Source organism: Crassostrea angulata, chromosome 7 (genome assembly GCF_025612915.1).
Source record: "Crassostrea angulata isolate pt1a10 chromosome 7, ASM2561291v2, whole genome shotgun sequence".
Lineage (NCBI taxonomy): Eukaryota > Metazoa > Mollusca > Bivalvia > Ostreida > Ostreidae > Magallana > Magallana angulata.
Window position 1 is genome coordinate 53,514,539 of NC_069117.1, and position 20,742 is coordinate 53,535,280.

The 20,742-nt window shown below is 35.0% G+C and overlaps 2 protein-coding genes and 1 pseudogene across 2 annotated transcripts; all 3 read left to right on the forward strand.

Moving 5' to 3' along the window:
* The first annotated feature begins 673 nt into the window (after window positions 1–673).
* On the forward strand, window positions 674–1,838 carry LOC128155522 (caprin-2-like). Its single transcript, XM_052817275.1, has 2 exons — window positions 674–1,066; window positions 1,346–1,838. Exons 1-2 carry the CDS (start codon window positions 700–702, stop codon window positions 1,795–1,797), a joined length of 819 nt encoding a protein of 272 aa, XP_052673235.1. The 5' UTR covers window positions 674–699; the 3' UTR covers window positions 1,798–1,838.
* An 8,492-nt stretch (window positions 1,839–10,330) lies between these two features.
* Window positions 10,331–12,534, forward strand: LOC128156330 (uncharacterized; annotated as a pseudogene).
* A 1,963-nt stretch (window positions 12,535–14,497) lies between these two features.
* LOC128156329 (uncharacterized) lies at window positions 14,498–16,022 on the forward strand. Its single transcript, XM_052818428.1, has one exon. The coding sequence runs from the start codon at window positions 14,957–14,959 to the stop codon at window positions 15,956–15,958; it is 1,002 nt and encodes a 333-aa protein (XP_052674388.1). The 5' UTR covers window positions 14,498–14,956; the 3' UTR covers window positions 15,959–16,022.
* Window positions 16,023–20,742: the final 4,720 nt, after the last annotated feature.

Here is a 20,742-nt window from a genome sequence, read left to right on the forward strand (position 1 = left end):
CAGATATGCATATTGAGGTCACGCGTCTTATCAGCTCAGTAATTCAGCAATAGCTGTGAAACAGATGGGAGTAGTAAGGAACATTTTGCAGAAATTGTATCCCACACACAATTCAACTTGTTGGTCAATGTTTTTGTGATTGTGTCACATGTCCTTTAAGATACACATGAAACCATGGAAGAGATAAGGAGCATTATTATGTCAAGTCTTTTTAATTTATAAAATTAGAACTGGTACTGGTAGACAAATACTGGAAGTTATTCAACTGTCCAATTACACTAGAGTCCCAAATAATCATTCTTGAATATTCTTTTAAAATGAGCAAGGAGACCAAATTGTTTCGACTTTCCATATAGGTTAATGGAATGGTAGAGTTTGAAAACAGCCAAATTGTATGCTTAGTTGTATCATTTTGGAACCAGGTAACTTATGTAAGGTTATGTAAAAGTTAAACATCTGAATATCGCGAAAATCTCATTCTAAATCTATGTAAAGTTCATCAAATGTTTCTATCAAAAATAAAACATTTGTAAAGTTTTGGAATAATTTTTTTTTAATTTTTATTTTCCCATGTAAAATATTTTGTATATTATAAGGTCATGTATTATTCATTTCGTGACAATTATAAGTTCTATTTTTGGCCGTTATCTTTTATTCGAGATTACGATATCATCTGTAAAGAAAGATATGCGCTAGTTCATGATCAGTAAAACAATGAACGAATCCTGTATTCTCTTCTTCATTTCGGCTATCTTTGCCTGTCGTGCCGAAACTGAAAATGTTCAGTTAAAATTTTTGTTGGAAGAAATGGCGACGTTAAAAAAGGCGGTATCGACGATGGAAGACGTTCTTAAAAGTCAACGCGACTTGATTGGCGACCTTCAAATTCAAAACCAGCGACAGGAGAAACGGATACAAGACTTAGAAACTGCCAGGAAGAATCGAGACGAGTGTTGTGAGAAACTGGAAAACTTTATTAGAAATAAGCCAGCTCTACTTACCGAATCTAAACATACGACTTCTTATGGAGGACATAGTTTCATTCCGGGAATAAAAGAAAGAATAGGCAAGCCTTTGTTTTATTCACATTATAGATGTGTTTTCAGTTGTTCATGTGGTTTAAATATATTTGCTTTGATTATCATTCTATAAAACATATCTGATGTTCAAATTCAAAAAAAATAATACAGGTTTGACTAATATTTTAATTTAGTTATAAATATATCAAACTTTCTATCTATAAATTGGAATGTTTTCTGTAAGATAATAAATTAACCTTCACACCCCAACAGTTGTGAGATATACCTTGCATATAAGTTTATATTATTTGTTTTTTATTATCCAGAACGCAGAAATCTACATTCAAAACGACTGATTGGTGTTCCACCGTATGAAGGCATTGTTGCGTTCTATGCTCAGATGACCTCAGTTGAAACAAGTCCCGGTGCCCATCACACCCTTATCTTCGATAGAATACGGACTAATGTTGGACTTGGATACAACAATAGCACAGGTGTTTTTACTGCTCCAAGAGAAGGAATATACGTCTTTACATGGGTCATTAGAATGGTTACTGCCGAGCATTCAACAGAATTATTGATCAACGACGATATTTTTGGTGCTACTTTTTTGCGAGCGAAGAATGGAGACGATGGATCTGTGAGCGGAACTGTTGTTGCGCATGTCACAAGAGGTGATGTCGTATTTGTACGCACCCATTCTTCCTATGCTGGTGACGGGAACATTCATAGCAATCTCCATGGTCAGCCATCTTTCTCAGGATGGCTACTGCACTAGTTTATCACTTGGATGTGAATAATTTTTTTTTTATAAAATCATTGCAAATCAGACTATGTGATTAGGAGCAGGAGCGAAAACTAGAAGAAAAACACAGTTTCTTTTATGTTTTCATTAGCAAATGTATCAAGTTAATTAAGAGGAGAATTTTGCCCCTTATTACTTTGCGAGGCTGTTCGAGCACTGTATTACAATTACGAGAGTTTTTCGATATGTACATTTATTTTAAGTAGTTTTGTGAGAAATCTCAAAAGCATTTGTGTCATGTTGTAAATCTTGAATTTACTGGGTGAGTGTAAATACAAATTTATAACATGTCATGTTGTAAATTTTGTATTTACACCCACCCAGTAAATTCAAAATTTACAACATGACATTTGACTCAAAAAATGAAAAGAACATTCAACGTATTCTCTCCGGTTTGATATAGATATTTTCAATTTTAATGTACATTTTGAAATGCGTCACGATACGCCGATTTAGGTAGATCTGACTGATTGCAGAGCAAAAAGCTGGTATAGACTTTTAAAGACAACTAGATAAGAACTTTTTTAAAATTTGGTATTTTAAGTAATGGGACTAGATCTGGAGAGTATAATGCGTGTTACAAGACGGTTACCTTCTCCGATTTCAAAAATTTCTTCACCAGCGCAAATGTATGTAATATTTCTTAAGCCTATTCAGTAAAACATCTCGGTAAAACCGACCTGTAACCATTTTGTCTGTCGGCACCAGCATTTGTAAGGCTATTTCATCAAATGAGAAGAATATGCGATAAAGAACCTTTTTGTGCCTTTTGGTTCTTTTGGCAACTACAGAACTTTTGCCGTGTTAAGAGCCATATTTTGTTTCAAATTATTCTTGTAGGTTCGAAACAATAAATCCATACATCTTCACCAGTAAGAATATTTGCATGTTGTCTTAGATTGAATTTAGAAAACATTTTTATTAGTTGCTTAGCAGTGAGCAGTCATACCCGTTTTCGGTCATCTGTCAATGTATGCGGTATTCATCTGGCAGAAATACTTTAAATTAAAAATGCGCTTCAAAATTAAATGCATCCACGATAACGACATGCCGACAGCTTTGCCAATAACAAATTGATTATCAGCCATCAATTTGTGATCGGCTTCGGTCGATCACAGTTGTGTCCATATGAGGCATTTGGCAAATAACTATATATGATAAGAGTTAATTTGGCCCCCATATTTCGTAATTTATAAATTTTCGTAAATTTTCGGGTACATTAAAATGTTGTTATTTTTTAGAAGAATTGATATAAAAATATATTTCTCACCTATTTATGTGATTTATTTACACTCACTTGCAGTAAATGACCACAGAAGTGACGCTATTACTACAATTCAATCAAAATCGGTCAAAAATTTACATTTTTCTTATCTATTTACGAATGGTAAATATAGAGCGCATGCTTGAACAAGGAAAATTTTTTTGTCACTTGTTAGTTTTGGCTAGATACATCTCTGATTAAAATATTTTGTTTGTTCAAGCATGCACTCTATGTTTTCTGAAAGAAAAAATGCTTGAAAAGAAGCTGTTTTATGCTTAAAATGCAAAAATGGCGGGAAAAGATTGTCTTTACGATGTCATATTTCTGAATTGTGGGCACTTGGATCAAAATGAACATTATGTAAAAACATCACATGTATATCTGTACAAAGAAAACAAAGAGTTACAGTAAAAAGACGATGTTCAATGTAAATTGGGGACACAACGTAAATCCATTATCGTCCTTTCGAGTGACGTTATTATGGATTTCTTACGCATTGATTTTTTGGCGTCAGTAAATTTCGACCCACAATGCAATTCCAAAAATGTGGCTTTCTCGCGAGAATCAAAGTAAAACTTTTGAGGAACAGATTAAGTGTGTGATTTCAAAGACATCATGCTTTTTAAGTAAATAAAACAGTATATTTCGCGTAGATTTTTTTTTCAGGGTAATTTTTTAAGAGACCGACAACACTTGACCGGCGTGAACTTTGACGTCACAATAAGGGGAAAAAAAATAAGTTTTAGCCACTCAATGGTATCTTTATTTTCACTTCCATTTCTTACATGCTCCCAAGGAGGGGGGGGGGGGCTTCATTTTTTCTTATATGATCAGCAAATCTTGTTATACGTAAATTAAAATAAAATAATAATTATTTTTTTAAACCGGGGGGGGGGCTCTATGATAAGTTAATTTTTCATATGCAAGTTTAAGAAAAAAATGTCTGCTGCAAGAAAAGAGGAAATAGACTGCAATGTTAAATCTTTATTATTCAACAACATTATATCTGAGATAAATTCTACTCATAAATAAATAAAAAATCTTATAAATTATGAATAATGAAAATTTACTGAAAAAATACGTATGTTTTATTTTATTTTACATTCAATTTCATTTACGTTACGTTGCTACTTTTATTTTTATTGATTTATCATAACTCGTTATTTGATTACCTGCTGCGCTCGCCCCAACGGTCGCACCGTAAAACATATTTTCATTCCTTTAAAAGAAATATTTATTAAACATTTTCCTAACTAATGAGATATTTGCCTTACCTGTAACAGTCACAGGTCGGCCAGAACTTGCTGATTATTTGGTGGACTGTGTGCAAATCAGAATTTTAAGATACGTTATCAGACCCATGCAAATTATAGCGTGACTGTATAGCTTTAAATTAGCATTCATATTATAATAACAAAGCTTTATGATATACGCGATGACTTCAATTTTTCTATATTCAACTTTCCCTACTTATGTAGCAATATACCTTCATCACCTGCATATTGTGTTTTTGTCTCTCAGTTATATCGATACGCAAGGGCCTGCCCTTCGTATGAACAGTTTCTAAGGCGAGGAAAACTACTGATTTAAAAGTTGATAAAACAGGACTATCAACAGTCTCGTTTTAAAGCAATATGAGCTGTACTGTTTGAATTTTATTTTGGTTCAAAAACCTGTTCGAATGATATGTCTGCATGTAAATTAAACTTTTATGATAAAATAAGATTTTTAAAAAAAATCATTATTTTTTTCAGAAGAAAGATTTTTCTTCTAAAAAATATAAAGCAAATCAATTTTGTACGGAATGACAATAATTCAATTTTGCTTCAATTAAGGCTTATTAACAGTTTTTACCACAAAAATAAAGCTAATAGAAATTTAAAACCATGATACTTTATGTCATTCTAGCAGAAAATAACATTTTCGTAAATAAAATTTTCAACGTGAGAACTGCAGCTCATATTGCTTTGAGTTATTTTCTATGTTTTTTTGGAGCATGTTTATTTTATAAAGGTCTTCCATTTTCCAACGGAAGACCTTATTGTCTTCGTTCGGTTTCTTTTTCCCTATTATTAAGGTCTTCCGTTTTCCAACAGAAAAATTGCAATTTTCAAAATTTTGTTAAACGGCCCCTATAAGGAGTAAAGGGATCGGCCCCTAAAATGTTCTTTCCCGTATATCTCAAGAACAGTAACGAATTTCTAAACAGTTGTTGAACAAAATGTGTTGAGATTTAAATGACCTTTTATTTGATATCAAGAAAAAGGGGCTGGTAGTAATGCAATGATTTATTCATGTTTTATGTAATAAGGATTTTTTAGGGGTCAGGAGTCCATAAACTATGACCACCTTTATCTCAAAAAGGAAAAGATTTTGAAATGCAGTATAGAAGAAAAGATGCTCAAAATGATGTACTTAACAAAATGCAACCTTCACAATTTAGTTCAGCGGCTCCAATAAGGAGATAGTTATAAGGGACTGGCCCCTAAAACATTTTTTTTCTCAGATATCTCAAGAACGTTGACGAATTTCTAAACACTTGTTGAACAAAGCTCTAATCCCTGAAACAAAATAGTATCTGGCCCTTAGAATGAAGACCCTGTTTTCCTATTCTAAATCATGTTTAGCTGTTAAAAAGCAAAATCAAGATCGAACATATATATTAAATTATAAAATCAGACGGAAGACCTCCTCGTTGCTTGCAACGAGATCGTATCTAGTTTTATTATACTTATTTTTAATACAACATTGTATCATATCACATGATATAATATAATATTGTGTCAAATGATATAATATCATAAGATAGTATATCATATAATACAATATCAGCATATGATAAATTATGGTATCGTATGATACACTATAATACCTAATATATATCAGGTATCAATATACGATATTTTATTTTTCCCTCGGCCGGATATCTCTCTTCGTCCGTCTGGTGAGAATTTATATTTGCAATATTAAACTGGAACTAAAAACACAAGAATCTTAAAATTGATAAAATCTTTTAGATTGTGTATATTATAACAACACTATGACGACATAACGTTCTGAAAAACAAAGATTGCATGTGTGTGTGTGTGTGTGTGTGTGTGTGTGTGTGTGTGTGTGTGTGTGTGTGTGTGTGTGTGTGTGTGTGAATTAAGAATAATTAATTTATTCGGTGAAAGATTTGTAATTCTTCGATATTATTTCGCGACGTGGACTAAAAATAAAAACATTTACGTTCTTCGACTTACTTCAGACGCATGCGATTTCATTAACGAATCTGAATTTAACCCCCCCCCCCCCCTCCCTCCGAAAAAACCCAAACAACTACACCCCCTCGAAAAAAAACCATTTGTTTTAACTGACGTAACGTTCATTGGGGTATCATTTGGTTTCATCGGGATATCATGGTTCATTGGGGGTAAAAAGACGCATCGTTACAAGTACTTTATAAGTTATAAGTTTAAGTTTGTTAGTTATAAGGCTATCTTATAACGGACAATAATGATAGTCTTATGCTTGCGCGCAAGTTCTATTTGCGGTCGTGATCTCTAATCCGAGATTACGTTATCTGTTCAGAAACGTCTGCACTTGTTCAGTTTAACAATGACAGGAGTTTGCTTTTTCTTCTTCATTTCGACTATTGTTGCGTGTCGTGCCGATACTAGAAATGTCGAGATTACAATTTTGTTGGAGGAAATGGCGGCGTTAAAGAATGCGGTTTCGAAGATGGAGGACGTTCTTGAAAGTCAACGCGACCTGATTGGCGACCTTCGAATACAAAACGAGCGACAAGAGAAACGTATACAAGACTTAGAAACTGCTAGTAAGAATAAAGACGAATGTTGTGGGAAACTGGAAAACTTTATTAAAAATGAGCCAGCTCCAACTACCGAATCTAACCATACGACTTCTGATAGAGGACATAAAGAAAGAATAGGCAAGCAAGTTAAATTATTACTTAAAAAACAATTATTGAAGGCATATTATACTTGTATTACTACAGTATATGGCCATAAGTGAGTCATCAAAATGGCCGCCGTTATAAGCCACCGGTGCACGCTTACCTGACTTATAAGTAAAATATCTCAAAAAGTAACAAAGTCACTTACCTCAAATTTAATATTTAGTTGCATGACCTTTTGACCTAATGACCTGTCGTACATGTTTTGGAATGGATGCATATAATCCTTGAATGTAGTGCCGTGGAAGTGAACTCCATATTTCTCTCACTTTTTCAATCACATCTCCTCTGTTTTTGATGTTGTTTATTTCTCTTTGCAAACGGATTTTAATTATTCGCCATACGTTTTCTATAATATCAAGGGCCGGTGATTGGGATGGCCAATTTAAAGATTTGATATTGTTTTGTTCTTTCCATCGTTTTGTTTCGTTTGAAGTATGTACGGGGGAATTGTCTTCTTGTAACAAATAATCGTTGTTAGGGAAATGCCGGGCTAAAATGGGCCACAAATTTTCATCTAAAATGTCGATATATTTTCAAGAATTTATATTGCCCTCAACTTGAGTGAATGTTCCGATCCAATAATAGGAAAGACAACCCCAAAACATGGCAGAAAACTTAAGGTTGCCTCGTAGCCCAAGGCACTCCGGTCACCAGACATCGTCAGCTCTCCTCCAAACATAAACTCGTTTATTTTGGTCAACCACAACTTGTGTTTCGTCACTAAAAATTACTAAAAAAGTCCATCCAATTTTTGATCTACACCAATTTATCCGACGACTTTTATTCTCTTTCCGAATTGTTAATGTTTTACGAATTTTCCTCCTTGCATGGCCAGAAAAACGCAATCTTCTACTAACAGTTCGGCTAGAAACAGAAGTGGGTAATACATTGATTGCTTCATTGGTAATTTCTGCTAAAGTTTGTCGTCTGTCCAGATATAAACAACTGTTTCTGTGGTGTTGACATTTCCTTTCGTTTTTCGGTCATGTTTTAGCAGACGATGTTTACAGTTAGAAAGGTCAGGGACAATTGACGTCATGTATGAATATAGCAGGGGCGGTTACAGGATTTGTAGTTGGGGGGGGGCGTGGATAAAATTATTGAGGCAGGGGGTCTGGGGGGCAAGCCCTGGTGGGGGCCCAGGGGGCGAAGCCCCCGGAAGCTCCTGGGTTTTCGTGTGTTTTGAAGGAAAAAACCAGGCTCAAAATAGTGGTATTTTTTTTTAGTTATGTACACTTTTAAAAGATGAAATAAGCAATAAAAATAAACAAACAAGATAAAGTTTTCATTTCTTTTAATCACCAGTTGGATTTTCAAGCAACATCCGTCTTGGATTTCTGGAAACAAACATGTCAATGATTTTACTGACATCTACCTTGATGTCTTTATGTATAAACAAAAGCATAAGAACATTAAATAGCTCTCCTCCCATCTTAAAGGGCAGATAACTCTTGATAAATCGTAAAGATGAATTGGCCCTTATTGTTACTTATACCTAATGTATTATATTTAAGGCATTTATGAACTCCCAAAATTAACCAGGTTATCAAAGTTACAACATTCTAATGACGTTACGGTATCCGATCCCCTATTAGCTGTTAGAAATATCTGATGCATCAAATCTTCAATATTCTTATATTAAAATAGTCTATTTACGTAGAAAAAAATTCAAAAAATATACAGTAATAAATCGATGATTGGACATCCATCTGGTTTTACCTTCTAACAGCTTTTAAATATTCAGAAATTTTTGCTTGCATCGCAATAGGGAAATGACAGCGCAGTCTACACTTGAAACAAAACTGCTGGGATTTCCAGTCGATTCTTGGTCGAAGCCCCAAGTTCAGGGCCCTGGGGAATTAGATGCAGCCACCATAATGAAATGACCAAAACTGCTTATTTTAAAAACAGTTTAACTGGTTTGTTATCAGAACCTGTCAACATGCATTAGGATCAGATGTTATTGAGTTAGGCATAATTATAAATAAAGTGAAACACAAAATGCTAACTTTACTATGTAAAATTTATTAAATCATCTACAGTCATGCATACTTTGAAAATTTTAGGGGGGCGTGCGCCCTCCACCCCCCCCCCCCCCCTTAAATCCGCCAGTGTATAGATTAGTTCTATTAAAAGGCTATGATTTATTTTGATTTTCTATGGCTTCGTCATAAAGACCAAAACTTAAAAAAACAACTTAGACATTTGTAAAAATGAAAAAAGGGGGGCCAATCTGATGACTCGCTTATGGCCCTACACTATACATTGTAATATATATCTGATATTCAACAAAACCTTGATGATACATCAGTTTGGAAATATAGTGATCGCTCTAACCATTCTACAGTTTGGAACTAAATGCCTAAATGGGTTATAAAGCCCGTTTAATGTATAAATTTAAAGTGCAAAATGTAAGTGTTTATTTATTTGGGAAAACATAATGTAAATACACATTCTGTCAACCCACTATTACGCAGGTTTACTCCTCAGTATAATTTAATCTTCTTGGAAATCAATCAAACTAACAATAGCCTTATAGAAACAAAGCACCATGTGTCGCATTTTCATTCGATACTATTTAAAAATTGATTAACATTGAAGGCAGATATTTGACTATACTAAATAAAGTCTTTCTATGAAATCAAATTTATATTAAAAAGTAACAAATTTTGCAATTCAAATCTATATCCGTAACGGGCTATTATAAACCAATATGCTCAATTTGACAAAAATCTTTAAGTATTGTTTCTCCAGGATAAAAAATACGTTAATATTCTGACAATTATACATGTTTATTAAATCAACACAAGTCTAATTTGTTTAGATTTCCCATCAGATCGCAGAGAACAAGATTCAAAGCGGCACATCGTTGCAACGTCATATGATAGCATCGTTGCGTTCTATGCGCAGATGTCCGTACAAGAAGTAACTACTGGTAACCACCACACCCTTATCTTCGATAGAATACGGACTAACGTTGGACTCGGATATAACAGTTTCACAGGTGTCTTCACTGCTCCAAAGGAAGGAATATACGTCTTTACGTGGGTTATCAGATTGCACCAAGCCGAACATTCAACAGAACTAATGATCAACAACGATAGTCTTGGCACTACTTTCCTTCGAGCGAAAAATAATGACGATGGATCGGTTAGCGGAACTGTTGTTGCGCATGTCTTAAAAGGAGATGTCGTATTCGTGCGCATCCATTCTCATAATGCTGGGGACGGAAACATTTATAGTGATATCCATGGCGAACCATCTTTCTCAGGATGGCTATTAGATCCCCACTGAGAATAGCTGATAACAAGAAGCACCATCACTTGACGATTTGCAGAGCGATAAACAACACGTACTTTTCCAGTGTGCACTGAAGACGAGAATTCATTAAAGGAGAGGTAATAAGAACTCTATTTTATTTTGAAAAAGCCGCTGAGGGCTTTTCTGTCGCTGAGGACAGAGCTTAAAAAAAAAAAAAAAAAAAAAGCCGATGAGGGCCATAAGTTCTTTCTGTCGCTGAGGACAGAACTTAAGAGTTAATACACTGAAATCTAAAAGCCGCTGAGGGCTTTTCTGTCGCTGAGGACAGAGCTTTAAGTTCATGCATGAAATTTTTTAAAAGCCGATGAGGACCATAAGTTCGTTCTGTCGCTGAGGGCAGAACTTAGAGTTAATGCATGGGAAATTTTTAAAAGCCGATGAGGGCTATATAAATTAATTTCTTTCTGTTGCTGAGGACAGAGCTTTAAGTTAATGTATGAAATTTTTTGAAAGCTAATGAGGGCCATAATTAAGTTCGTTCTGTCGCTGAGAATAGAACTAAGAGTTAACGCACGGAAATTTAAAAGCCGCTTAGGGCTGTACGTATATGAATTTTTCTGTTGGTGAAGTTGTAAAGGGCTTATAGTTTGTTTTTGCCGCTGAAGACAGAACTTACAAGATATTTTAAATGCCGTTGATTAAATTAATTTTTGCAGCTGAAGTTTAAAAGGTCGATTAGTTCTATAAATTTGTTCGGCCGCTGAAGTATTTCTGTCGCTAAGGTTAAGCGATAACCACTGAGATGCTTCATATCTTCTAAGTCCATGTATTTCATGTTTTACTTAAAGCGGTACAACGCTGGGTAAAGTCTGTAAAACCGTTTGATTAATTGACAAGTAAATATAAAAAATCTGTTTATTATCAGATGCCTCCTCCAACTATATTGAAGAGGAGACACACTCTGCGGGGGAAGAATTTGCTCCCCGTCATCAAAAAGCTGCGAGGGATGGACCAGCCAGTACCCCAGTTGGCAAGATTTAAAATCAACACACCGCTGGAGGAAATGGAGAGAAGCCAGGTGGTGTCCGCCTTTCGAGATCTGACGGGGGAGTCGGAAAAAAGACTGCTTGGAGATGGCGGGGAGGGAGATCACAGATGAAAACCTTAAATGCTTGCTGCATTTGGCAATTATCCACGCCAACGAGTTTGGCCAACCAGATGGTCAAAATCTGGAGACCATTGAAGATCAGGTATTCATTACAAGTGTAATAGATTTATTATATGTACTCAGTAAATGACGATAAGAATTCATGAATATTGATTCACTTTTGATGCGTTATGAAATCAGACAAGAAGGAAATATCAATAATGATTTTTTCACGTGTTATAATTATAGGAGAGCGAACCACAAGAGCCTCCAAAGAAGAAAACAAAGGCATCAAGCCCTGAAAAGCTTACCATAGATGACATAGATGTAGAAAACGTGAAAGAAAAGGTGAGGAGTTTGCCCTACAAACAAAACCCGGTGTCCCCCTTATTCTCGTAACTTTAGATGAACTTGCCAGGACAGCCCGCCGAAAGGGACATAGTGAAGCATCTATGTATGAAGAGCTATCTCGTCAGGCCAATCTTAATCAGGAAAAGATAGATATTCAAAGTTTTTGCTTAAATGTTTTGGGTGGAAATGCGTCTGATATTGTGGGAAAAGCGCTATCTAAAGCCATCAAGATCAAACCAGAGATGAAATCAACAGAGATGGAGAAAATCAATTTTGAAAATCAAGCCCACTCTCCACTGTTGAATTTGTATGGCCAACCAAACTACATGGGGTATATGCAACCCCAGTTCAACTTTGCACCGAATACACACCAAGTGGGAGCCCCATATGGGTACCGACGTTATCAGCGTCCCTCGTACAGACAATCGAGATCTGCAGGCTGCCTGTTTTGTGGGGCGAGTGATCATTATGTGCGCGGATGCACAAAAATGAAAGCTGCGCGAGGAAAAATGAACTCTCAATGATTCTAAAATTTTGAAAATAACTTACTTTATGACCATCTACGTTCATAACTTCTGTTAATAATGAGTGTTTGGTATACTATATCTCATTTTATACAATTTATAACATTACGAGTTGAATAGCACAATTGACGAATTTTAAAAGAAACAAAATGCTGATAACTTTGATATTAACTTTATATGGTGGGCTTAAGTCCATATTAAATATTACACATTATGAGTGTTATTTTATTTTGTATTTATTCCTACACCTGATATCCAGGGACACTGAAGCCCTAGTGAGTTCTCTCACGTGGATTGATGGTTTGGGATCTATTTCCCGTGTTATCCTTGTAGATGCTCAAACCGGAATCATTAATAATTAAAGATAAATTGTTTCATGTTTACAGGACATAAACACTAATGTCCACGACTGGGAAAGAAGTGACGACTTTAATCCAGAGAAAATCGTTTTACTTAAGAAAGAGCATCCTACCTGGACAACGTTGGGGGAATACGGTTTCAAACCACCAATCCATACAAATGCACAAAGATTTGTTAAATCATATGAAAATCTAACACATTTGCCAGTAAGAAACCCTGATCAGTTTGTTTCGGGTGAAATTCATAACCACAAAAAGGAATGGTTGCGTATAACTGAAGACAATGCTGACAATATGTCAAGTTCAATTCAAAATTGGATAAATAACGGCATTGATGTGAAATCCTTTTTACGCCCATTTAAAGGCAATTTCAAAGGGAAGTCGTATAATAACCAACTTCCTCCTAAACATTATTTTCAAAACTTTACAAATTGCAAAAACTTTGTTCCCTTCATTAGAGATGAAATCGGCGAGAGACTAAGAAATGGGTCTTTGAGATTATGGGTGAATCTTGTCTTCCCCATATTATTATACCTCTAACAATAGAACCAAATAAACCACGTCTTTGTCACGACAAACGTTACCTAAATCTCTGGACAAAAGACTTGCCGTTTACCTTAGATACACTTAAAGATGTTCATAGGCTCGTTGAGGAGAATGCCGACATGGTGTGCTGCGATGAAAAATCTGGGTACGACAATATCAAACTTACTAAGGAATCAGAAACCTATTTCGGAATCCAGTTTGGGGGATGGATTTTTACATACACGACTCTTCCGTTTGGGTGGAAGGCGTCCCCATATATATATATATATCAAACAATTGGGATGCAAGTGACATACTTACGAGGAAAAGGTTTAAGTATAGTTCAATACATCGATGACAGATTTGCTGTGTGTCCGCGACGTACAAATTTCGAATCCGATGAAAAGACGCAATCTCACACACAGCGGGATCCGTTACAGATGGCTTGTCTCATAGTGACGGAGTTAACAACATTAGGATACACACTAGCCATTAACAAGTGTCAGCTGGTTCCAACTACTGTTGTCCGATATCTAGCTTTCATTGTGGATTCCTCTAAACAAGCCTATTTACTGCCATCGGATAAAAAGAAAACATTTACAGAAATAAGAGAAACTATTTTAAAAGCGGATGCTGTTGACGTAAAGACGCTTCAGAGGTTTGCAGAGAAATGTGTATCTATGGCAATCGCTATACCAGGTGCAAAACTGTATACACGAGAAGTTAATTTTGAAATTTCGCAATGCACAAAAAATAGTAGAAGAGCAGCTATTTCTCACGAGCTGCGACAAGAGCTCGAACACTGGCGATTTATGGACGATTGGTTAGGCTACGCTCCGTGGAGACAGGAGAAACATTTACAGTTATCTCTTGCTACAGATGCATCCTCTTTCCGCTATGGTATTTCTCTCCTGTCAGGAAAGGAGAAAGGTCTATCTTTTGGGGATTTTTGGTCAAACACAGATGATAGACCTATTCACCTGAAGGAAGCTTCAGCTGTTATTATTGCTCTTCAAGCATTAGAAGCGAAAATCAAAGATCGTAGATTAGACGTATACGTTGACAACACTGCAGTTTTGTATGCATGGGAAAATCAAAGGTCAAAAGATCGACAGTTAGCTGACTTAATGAAAAAAATTATTTCAGATAGTGTGGAAATTGAATGTAGATTAAAACTACACTATGTGCCGTCAGCAGAAAATTTGGCAGATGCCCCTTCGAGGAACATATCTTATACAGATTGTATGTTACAAGAAACAATTTGGCAAGTGGTCGATGAAATGTATGGCCCTCATACAGTAGATTTAATGGCAACGGATGCAAATGTTATGATGTCCACATCAGGGCTGCCACTACGACATTTTACTCAATATCCGTCCCCACAAACAGCGGGTGTGAACGTTTTTGCACAAGACGTAGCTATCGAAAAATCTCCATATGTATTCCGCCGTTTCACCTCGTTTTTCCTGTCTTGTGCCTTCTTAAAGAACAAAAAGTTAAACGATGTACCATCATTGTACCTATTGTTCACCCTCGACCGGTATGGTGGTCACTTCTAGTTGATTATTGTGAAAGTTATTTAATGTTGGGTGAAAAGGGTGATAAAACAATATTGCTTATCCCATCAAAAAAGGGATACATATCTGACAAGATAGGGCTAAGATGGGAACTTAGAGCATGCAGAATGAACTTTGACTGAAATTATAGTATCAATGAAATTCTATTTGTAGACGTCAAATTATGGACTTGACCTTCTTGCTATTGACGAAAGGTTACACAAGCTCCAATATAATGAAGAAAATAAGAAATCTGCTTGCAGTGGGAACTATTCAAAATATGATCCAACAGATGACGGAGATTTTGCGAACCCATGGACGAAGCCGTTCTTGGGATGCTCAATTGAAAGTAGGAAATCCCTGTTTATCCATAGAAGTTAAAAATTGTATAAAGCAGTGTAAAGAGGAGCAGGCAAAATCTCACGTATTGCCAAAACAGGCTAAACCAATATTCTTTGGGAAAATAAAATCAATGACAATGTACATTGACAGAGAATTTTCGCGTCCCGATTTATCTTTAAGAGAAAAGTTTGTCCTTATTCGGGATCAAGCGATATTTAAAATTCAATTCTTTGCGGGTGACAGGATCAGTGATGTGTGCAACATTCTATCACAGGAAGTGAAAAAATTACAAGACAATTCTGGTTTTGTCTTTAATCACACGTACGGGAAAACATTGAGAGGAGATGGGAAATCAAACACCTTTGTCCTGAAAAGATCTCATGATAAAGCTATCTGTCCTGTTGTGGGCCTCGAGAAATACTACAACTGGTCTAAAGAAAATAAGGTGGATCTTAGTTTAGGGTACCTTTTTAGACCTGTTTCGGAGTCGGGACGTGTATTGGACCAACAGTTAGGTTATTCGGCCGTTTACGAACGACTGCGATATTACCTGGTATCTTTAGGTATTTACGAGGGGGAGACCCCCCATAGTCTCCGAGGCGGCTTTGCTGTAACGATGGCGGTTTCGGGTACCGCCTCATCTCCACAGGATCTAATGAATCATGTTGGCTGGACGAGTGAACGGCCGGCGCATTACTATTGTAGAACAAAGACTTTGACCGATGCAAGTAAATTAGCTGCAGATATTGCCAACTTATCGGCAGACTCAAATGAAGTCGAAGAATTTTACAAACTCAACGGAGACTTCTCATCCCTAGATTCTGCATTTGTGCCAAGTATCTAAAGACACCCGGTTTCTTATATTGGCACGCAAAGATGTATATACTTGCGTATTTGAATGTCGATCTGTTTTCTAGGACACGCCTTGCTCCTTTGGAAGCAGGCATTGAAATTGGTATTGATTACATAGATTTAAAAAGTCTTAATAAAATACAAACATAACTATTTTGAGTGAGTATTGGGGATAGGCCATTGAAACTCAGCCTGGTTCATTAATTTACAAATCGTAATCACTATGTTGATTTTAAGTATCTCGCAATTTCTGAGTCTAAATTCATACCCAATACTATAAACAGAGGTGCGTGTTGTGTCAGATAGTAAGAGTGGGGATATGTTAAGATCCCCACTGAGAATAGCTGATAACAAGAAGCACCATCACTTGACGATTTGCAGAGTGATAAAACCTAAGTACTACAAGCAGGGTGTAAAATAAGTAATTATACCTGTTCGGACGAACTGGTCGGAAAAAAAAAAAAAAAAGAAGAGAAAAGATGTAGCTGATACATACTACGCATCTTCTGAGTCTAAATTCATACCCAATACTATAAACAGAGGTGCGTGTTGTGTCAGATAGTAAGAGTGGGGATATGTTAACATTAGTGTCTGTACTGAATCCGAATAAAACATGCATATAATAATAACCATTATTTAACGTTTGTGTTTGTTGTATTTTTCATGTAAAATACAACAAATAAGCATGTATCTTTTTTGTAAATAATCGCAATTGCAATCAAATGAGAATTATTAAAAGTTCAAAAAAATCTCAAATATCGCCCACATGTGATATCCAAGATGCTAGATCTACCTATATATATATATCGAAATACAACTTATTTATGTTAACATGTACATGTAAGATAAGTATGCTGACATGCAACTTATTCATGTCGACATGCAACTTAGTTATGTGAGATTTTTATAATTTTCGTTTGGTTGCAATTTTCCTACATGTTAACACAGTTATGTTGCATGTTGACATAATTAACTATCTTGCATGTCAACATATTTATCTCGCAAGTCGACATATTTGATAGAAAAATAACTTGCATACAAGGGGGAGAGATATGTCATCATACATAGGGATTCCGAGTAAAAAAGCGGGAAATCAAATGAAACCGGAGATTAATTTCGATGACTATGTAACATGGGAAGATGGCATGGGAACTATTTCGCTCGTAGATAAAAGTGACATGTTTATTTGTTGTATTTTACGAAATATACACAAACGTTTAATAATGGTTATCATTCTGTGCATGTTTTATTCGGATTCAGTACACAAATTGAATGAATTGTATAAAATTGTATGTCCTCTGATCTGCCACCGAGTACTGCATCGATCCAGAATCAATTGTCTACACAGATAAGTATATCCTGACAACCGACGATAGCGTAGATCGTAAACGTAGAATCGCTCCGAAACGATTTTGAGAAAATTAAATAAGCTGAATTGAAAAAAAAAACAGTTAAATTATTCATAACAAACTATTTTGAGGCCTTAAATATCTTTCATCTAAAAATCTAATTCATAATAATGAAGAATTCAACACTTTTTCACCCACGTTTTTTACTTGCTTCGAATTCACACACCATGTTGACATTCGAAACTCTCAGGATTTTTCATATTAAATGCACTGATCATGAGTTAATGTTATATCCCGTATTTCCTTTGATGAACAGAATATATGACAAATTTTTAATGAAAATTTACATGTTTTTGTAATAACGTTAATCCATGCAAATGTGATATTGTGGAAACATAAACTAAAAAGCCGTGATTGTAATGAATGCGTGCATGTAATACGCATGCGCAAGATTGTAAAAATAAAAAAAAACCAAGATGATTTCCGGATTTTCTAAAGGAATTTTCGTTGATTATTACAATGTAATTACCGAAGCTTAATTGAGAAAAAATAAAAACAAATTGGTAATCTTCAAGTACCAATGATGTTTAAAATGTATAAAACAAAAGAGAGTTCTCTTTTTTTGCAATTCAAATTTATATTCCCAACTGGCGATTATAACCCTATTGGGCGAATAGGCACAACCTTCACGAATGCTTTCACTAGGATAAAAAATTGCGTTCAACTTGATCTTCGTACAATTATTCATTAACCTTGCAGATAAAATCAACAGATGTCTACTTTTTGTATTTCCCATCTCCGAGGGAGTATGTATTAAACGTTGGAATCGGATACAACAGTTTCACAGGTGTCTTTGCTGCTCCAAGGGAAGGAATATGCGTCTTCAATTGGGTCATCAGAATGCACCATGTCGAACATTTAACGGAACTAATAATCAACAATGATAGTCTTGGCACTACTTTCCGGCGAGCGAAAAAATAATGACGATAGATTGGTTAGAGGAACTGTTGTTGCACATGTTTTGAAAAGAGACCGTTCGTATTCTTGCGCGCCAATTCTCTTAATACTGGAGACGGAAACATTCATGGTAATTATCACGGCGAATTAACTTTCTTATGATAGCTATTGCATTAGTTTCTTTACAAAATCTGAAAACATGCATTAAAACTTTTGCATTATAACCAAGAACAAATACAACAAAAGCAGAACAAAACAACCCTCTCGTAAACAAGATTACCAGCCATTCTAGGTGATAAACTGTCGTAATAGATGGTTTCTACAACAGAACTATAATTAAATGTATTTAAATTAAGATTTGGTCTTAAATTTTAGAGTATTTTACGTAAGACATTTTTATACAAATATACATCATCATCTTCAGAACGTGACCAAAAGATTCTAATTCAAAATTGTAGTTGTTGACACGTGATAAACGGACAATAAATATTGAAATTGCAATACGTTTTGTATTTCGTTTAAACACTGATTTCAACGCAACCGTAAATATGTAAAGGTTTTTAATAATTTGAACATCAAAGGCAAAAACAGGAAAAAAAAAACCCCAAACGAAACTTAAAGAACAACTCCACTCCAAAACAAAAGCTTTTATATCCAGCACTTGCCGCTCTATTTCCGTTTTAACTTCCAGAAATAATCATGATCTAAGCTAACTTCTTACAACTGAACTGTCAATCATTTGCATAGCGATTATAAAGGAGTCGTAATAAATTTAAAAAAAGAGTCAAATGAGATTATAGTTAAATAACTAGGGGATAATTTTACTTTTTCGAGCTACAAGGCCTGTATGGCGATATTTTAGAGAAAAAATAAAAATATTTGACCAGAAGAGCTGAAATAAAGATAGTTTACTACAGATGTAATAATATTGTGATAATTCAAATTGTTATGAATACACTATTTGTGAAACAAAGGACCACGAGACAAACAAGAGAAAAGAGAAGTCTGCTAGTGTTAGATCTAAGTATCAAATAGATGCAAATATCGTATACATACTGTAAAATCATCTTTTTATTGGCGACGACTTAACTTCGCGAGTTTCCGAAGATAAACTGATTATTATTATCTGCTCTGTAATGGATGAACAATTATATGATTTAATATCTTAAAAATATGAAAGTAACAACATGTCGGTGCATGGTATTTAGAATCACACGATCTAAGTCATGGTGACGATATTTCCGATGATGCCGAAAAATAGTATCAGTAAACAAATACACATGAGAACAATTGCCATTGTCGTGTCCTGAAGAAAAAAGAGAGCATTTCTTCCAGTTGTTATATTGTTATTCTCATTTAAGATTACAAAAGGCCACATATCTCCTTGAAATATCGAGTCATTTACTGTTGCATTAAAATTCATGTCGGTCATCTTTTGCAATCCTTTCAAATATATTTGATTTTTTTTAAATATCTGTAGAAAGAAAATAAATAAATACAAATGTATAATTAATAACTTTGATTTAAATTTTAAAACAAGTTATCCAAAATTATCAAATTGATATTCACTTTCAATCACCTGGGGCCCGTTTCACAAAGCATACTTAGGACTAAGTTATTTCTTAGGAAAGAACTTTTTCCTAAGTTCATTACTTATCCGTTTCACTATTCCAGTCTTATCTTATGAAATTCCTAAGTTACGTCTTAACTTTCAGACAGGTAAATCGATGTTTTAGGAACAAACTTAACACGACAACAGTTTATGTTTTATATTGAAGTGAATTATATGCACATTAAAGTTGAACAAGAATACCAGAATACACGTATCATTAAGACCTTTTTCACTTTACCTCTAAACTGATTACTTTAGAACTATCAAAACATACATAATATTTCTTAAATTAATTTCTTTGGTAAAGTTTTTTTTTAGATTATCAGGGGCCTGTTTCACAAAGATTTCCTAAGATGTTTCCTAAGATAGAACTTAAGATATGCCTAAGTTATAACTTGAGAAGTTCTTAAGATTTGTCATAGCTGTTTCACGAAACTTTCTTAGCGTAACGCAGTTGACTTTAAAGGGTACCTGCAGCCCAGCCGATGTTTATTTACCAAAATCTAATGCAAAAAACCGCATCGAAATCGGTGCAAAAATAACGGAGTTACGCCTCTTCAAAGTGGCTATTTTTACCTGCATTGGGAAATCTAATCAAGAGAAAACAGAATTAGGCGATAACGAGGCTTCAGCGGAAGTGACGTCACGAGGTCAACAGGAGGGAAATTTCCTTTCAAAGCTATACAAATTAAATTCGATTTTTCAGCCAAAATGATTGATATTGGTCTGATGTTTTGACTTATCTTGTTATTTTAAGTATTGTAGATCTAGAAATTTGTATCCGTTATTATTTTATTACAATCGGATTTCTTTTAAAAGGATTTTAAAATTTGTTATTCTCGTCGCCTTTTTACCGAT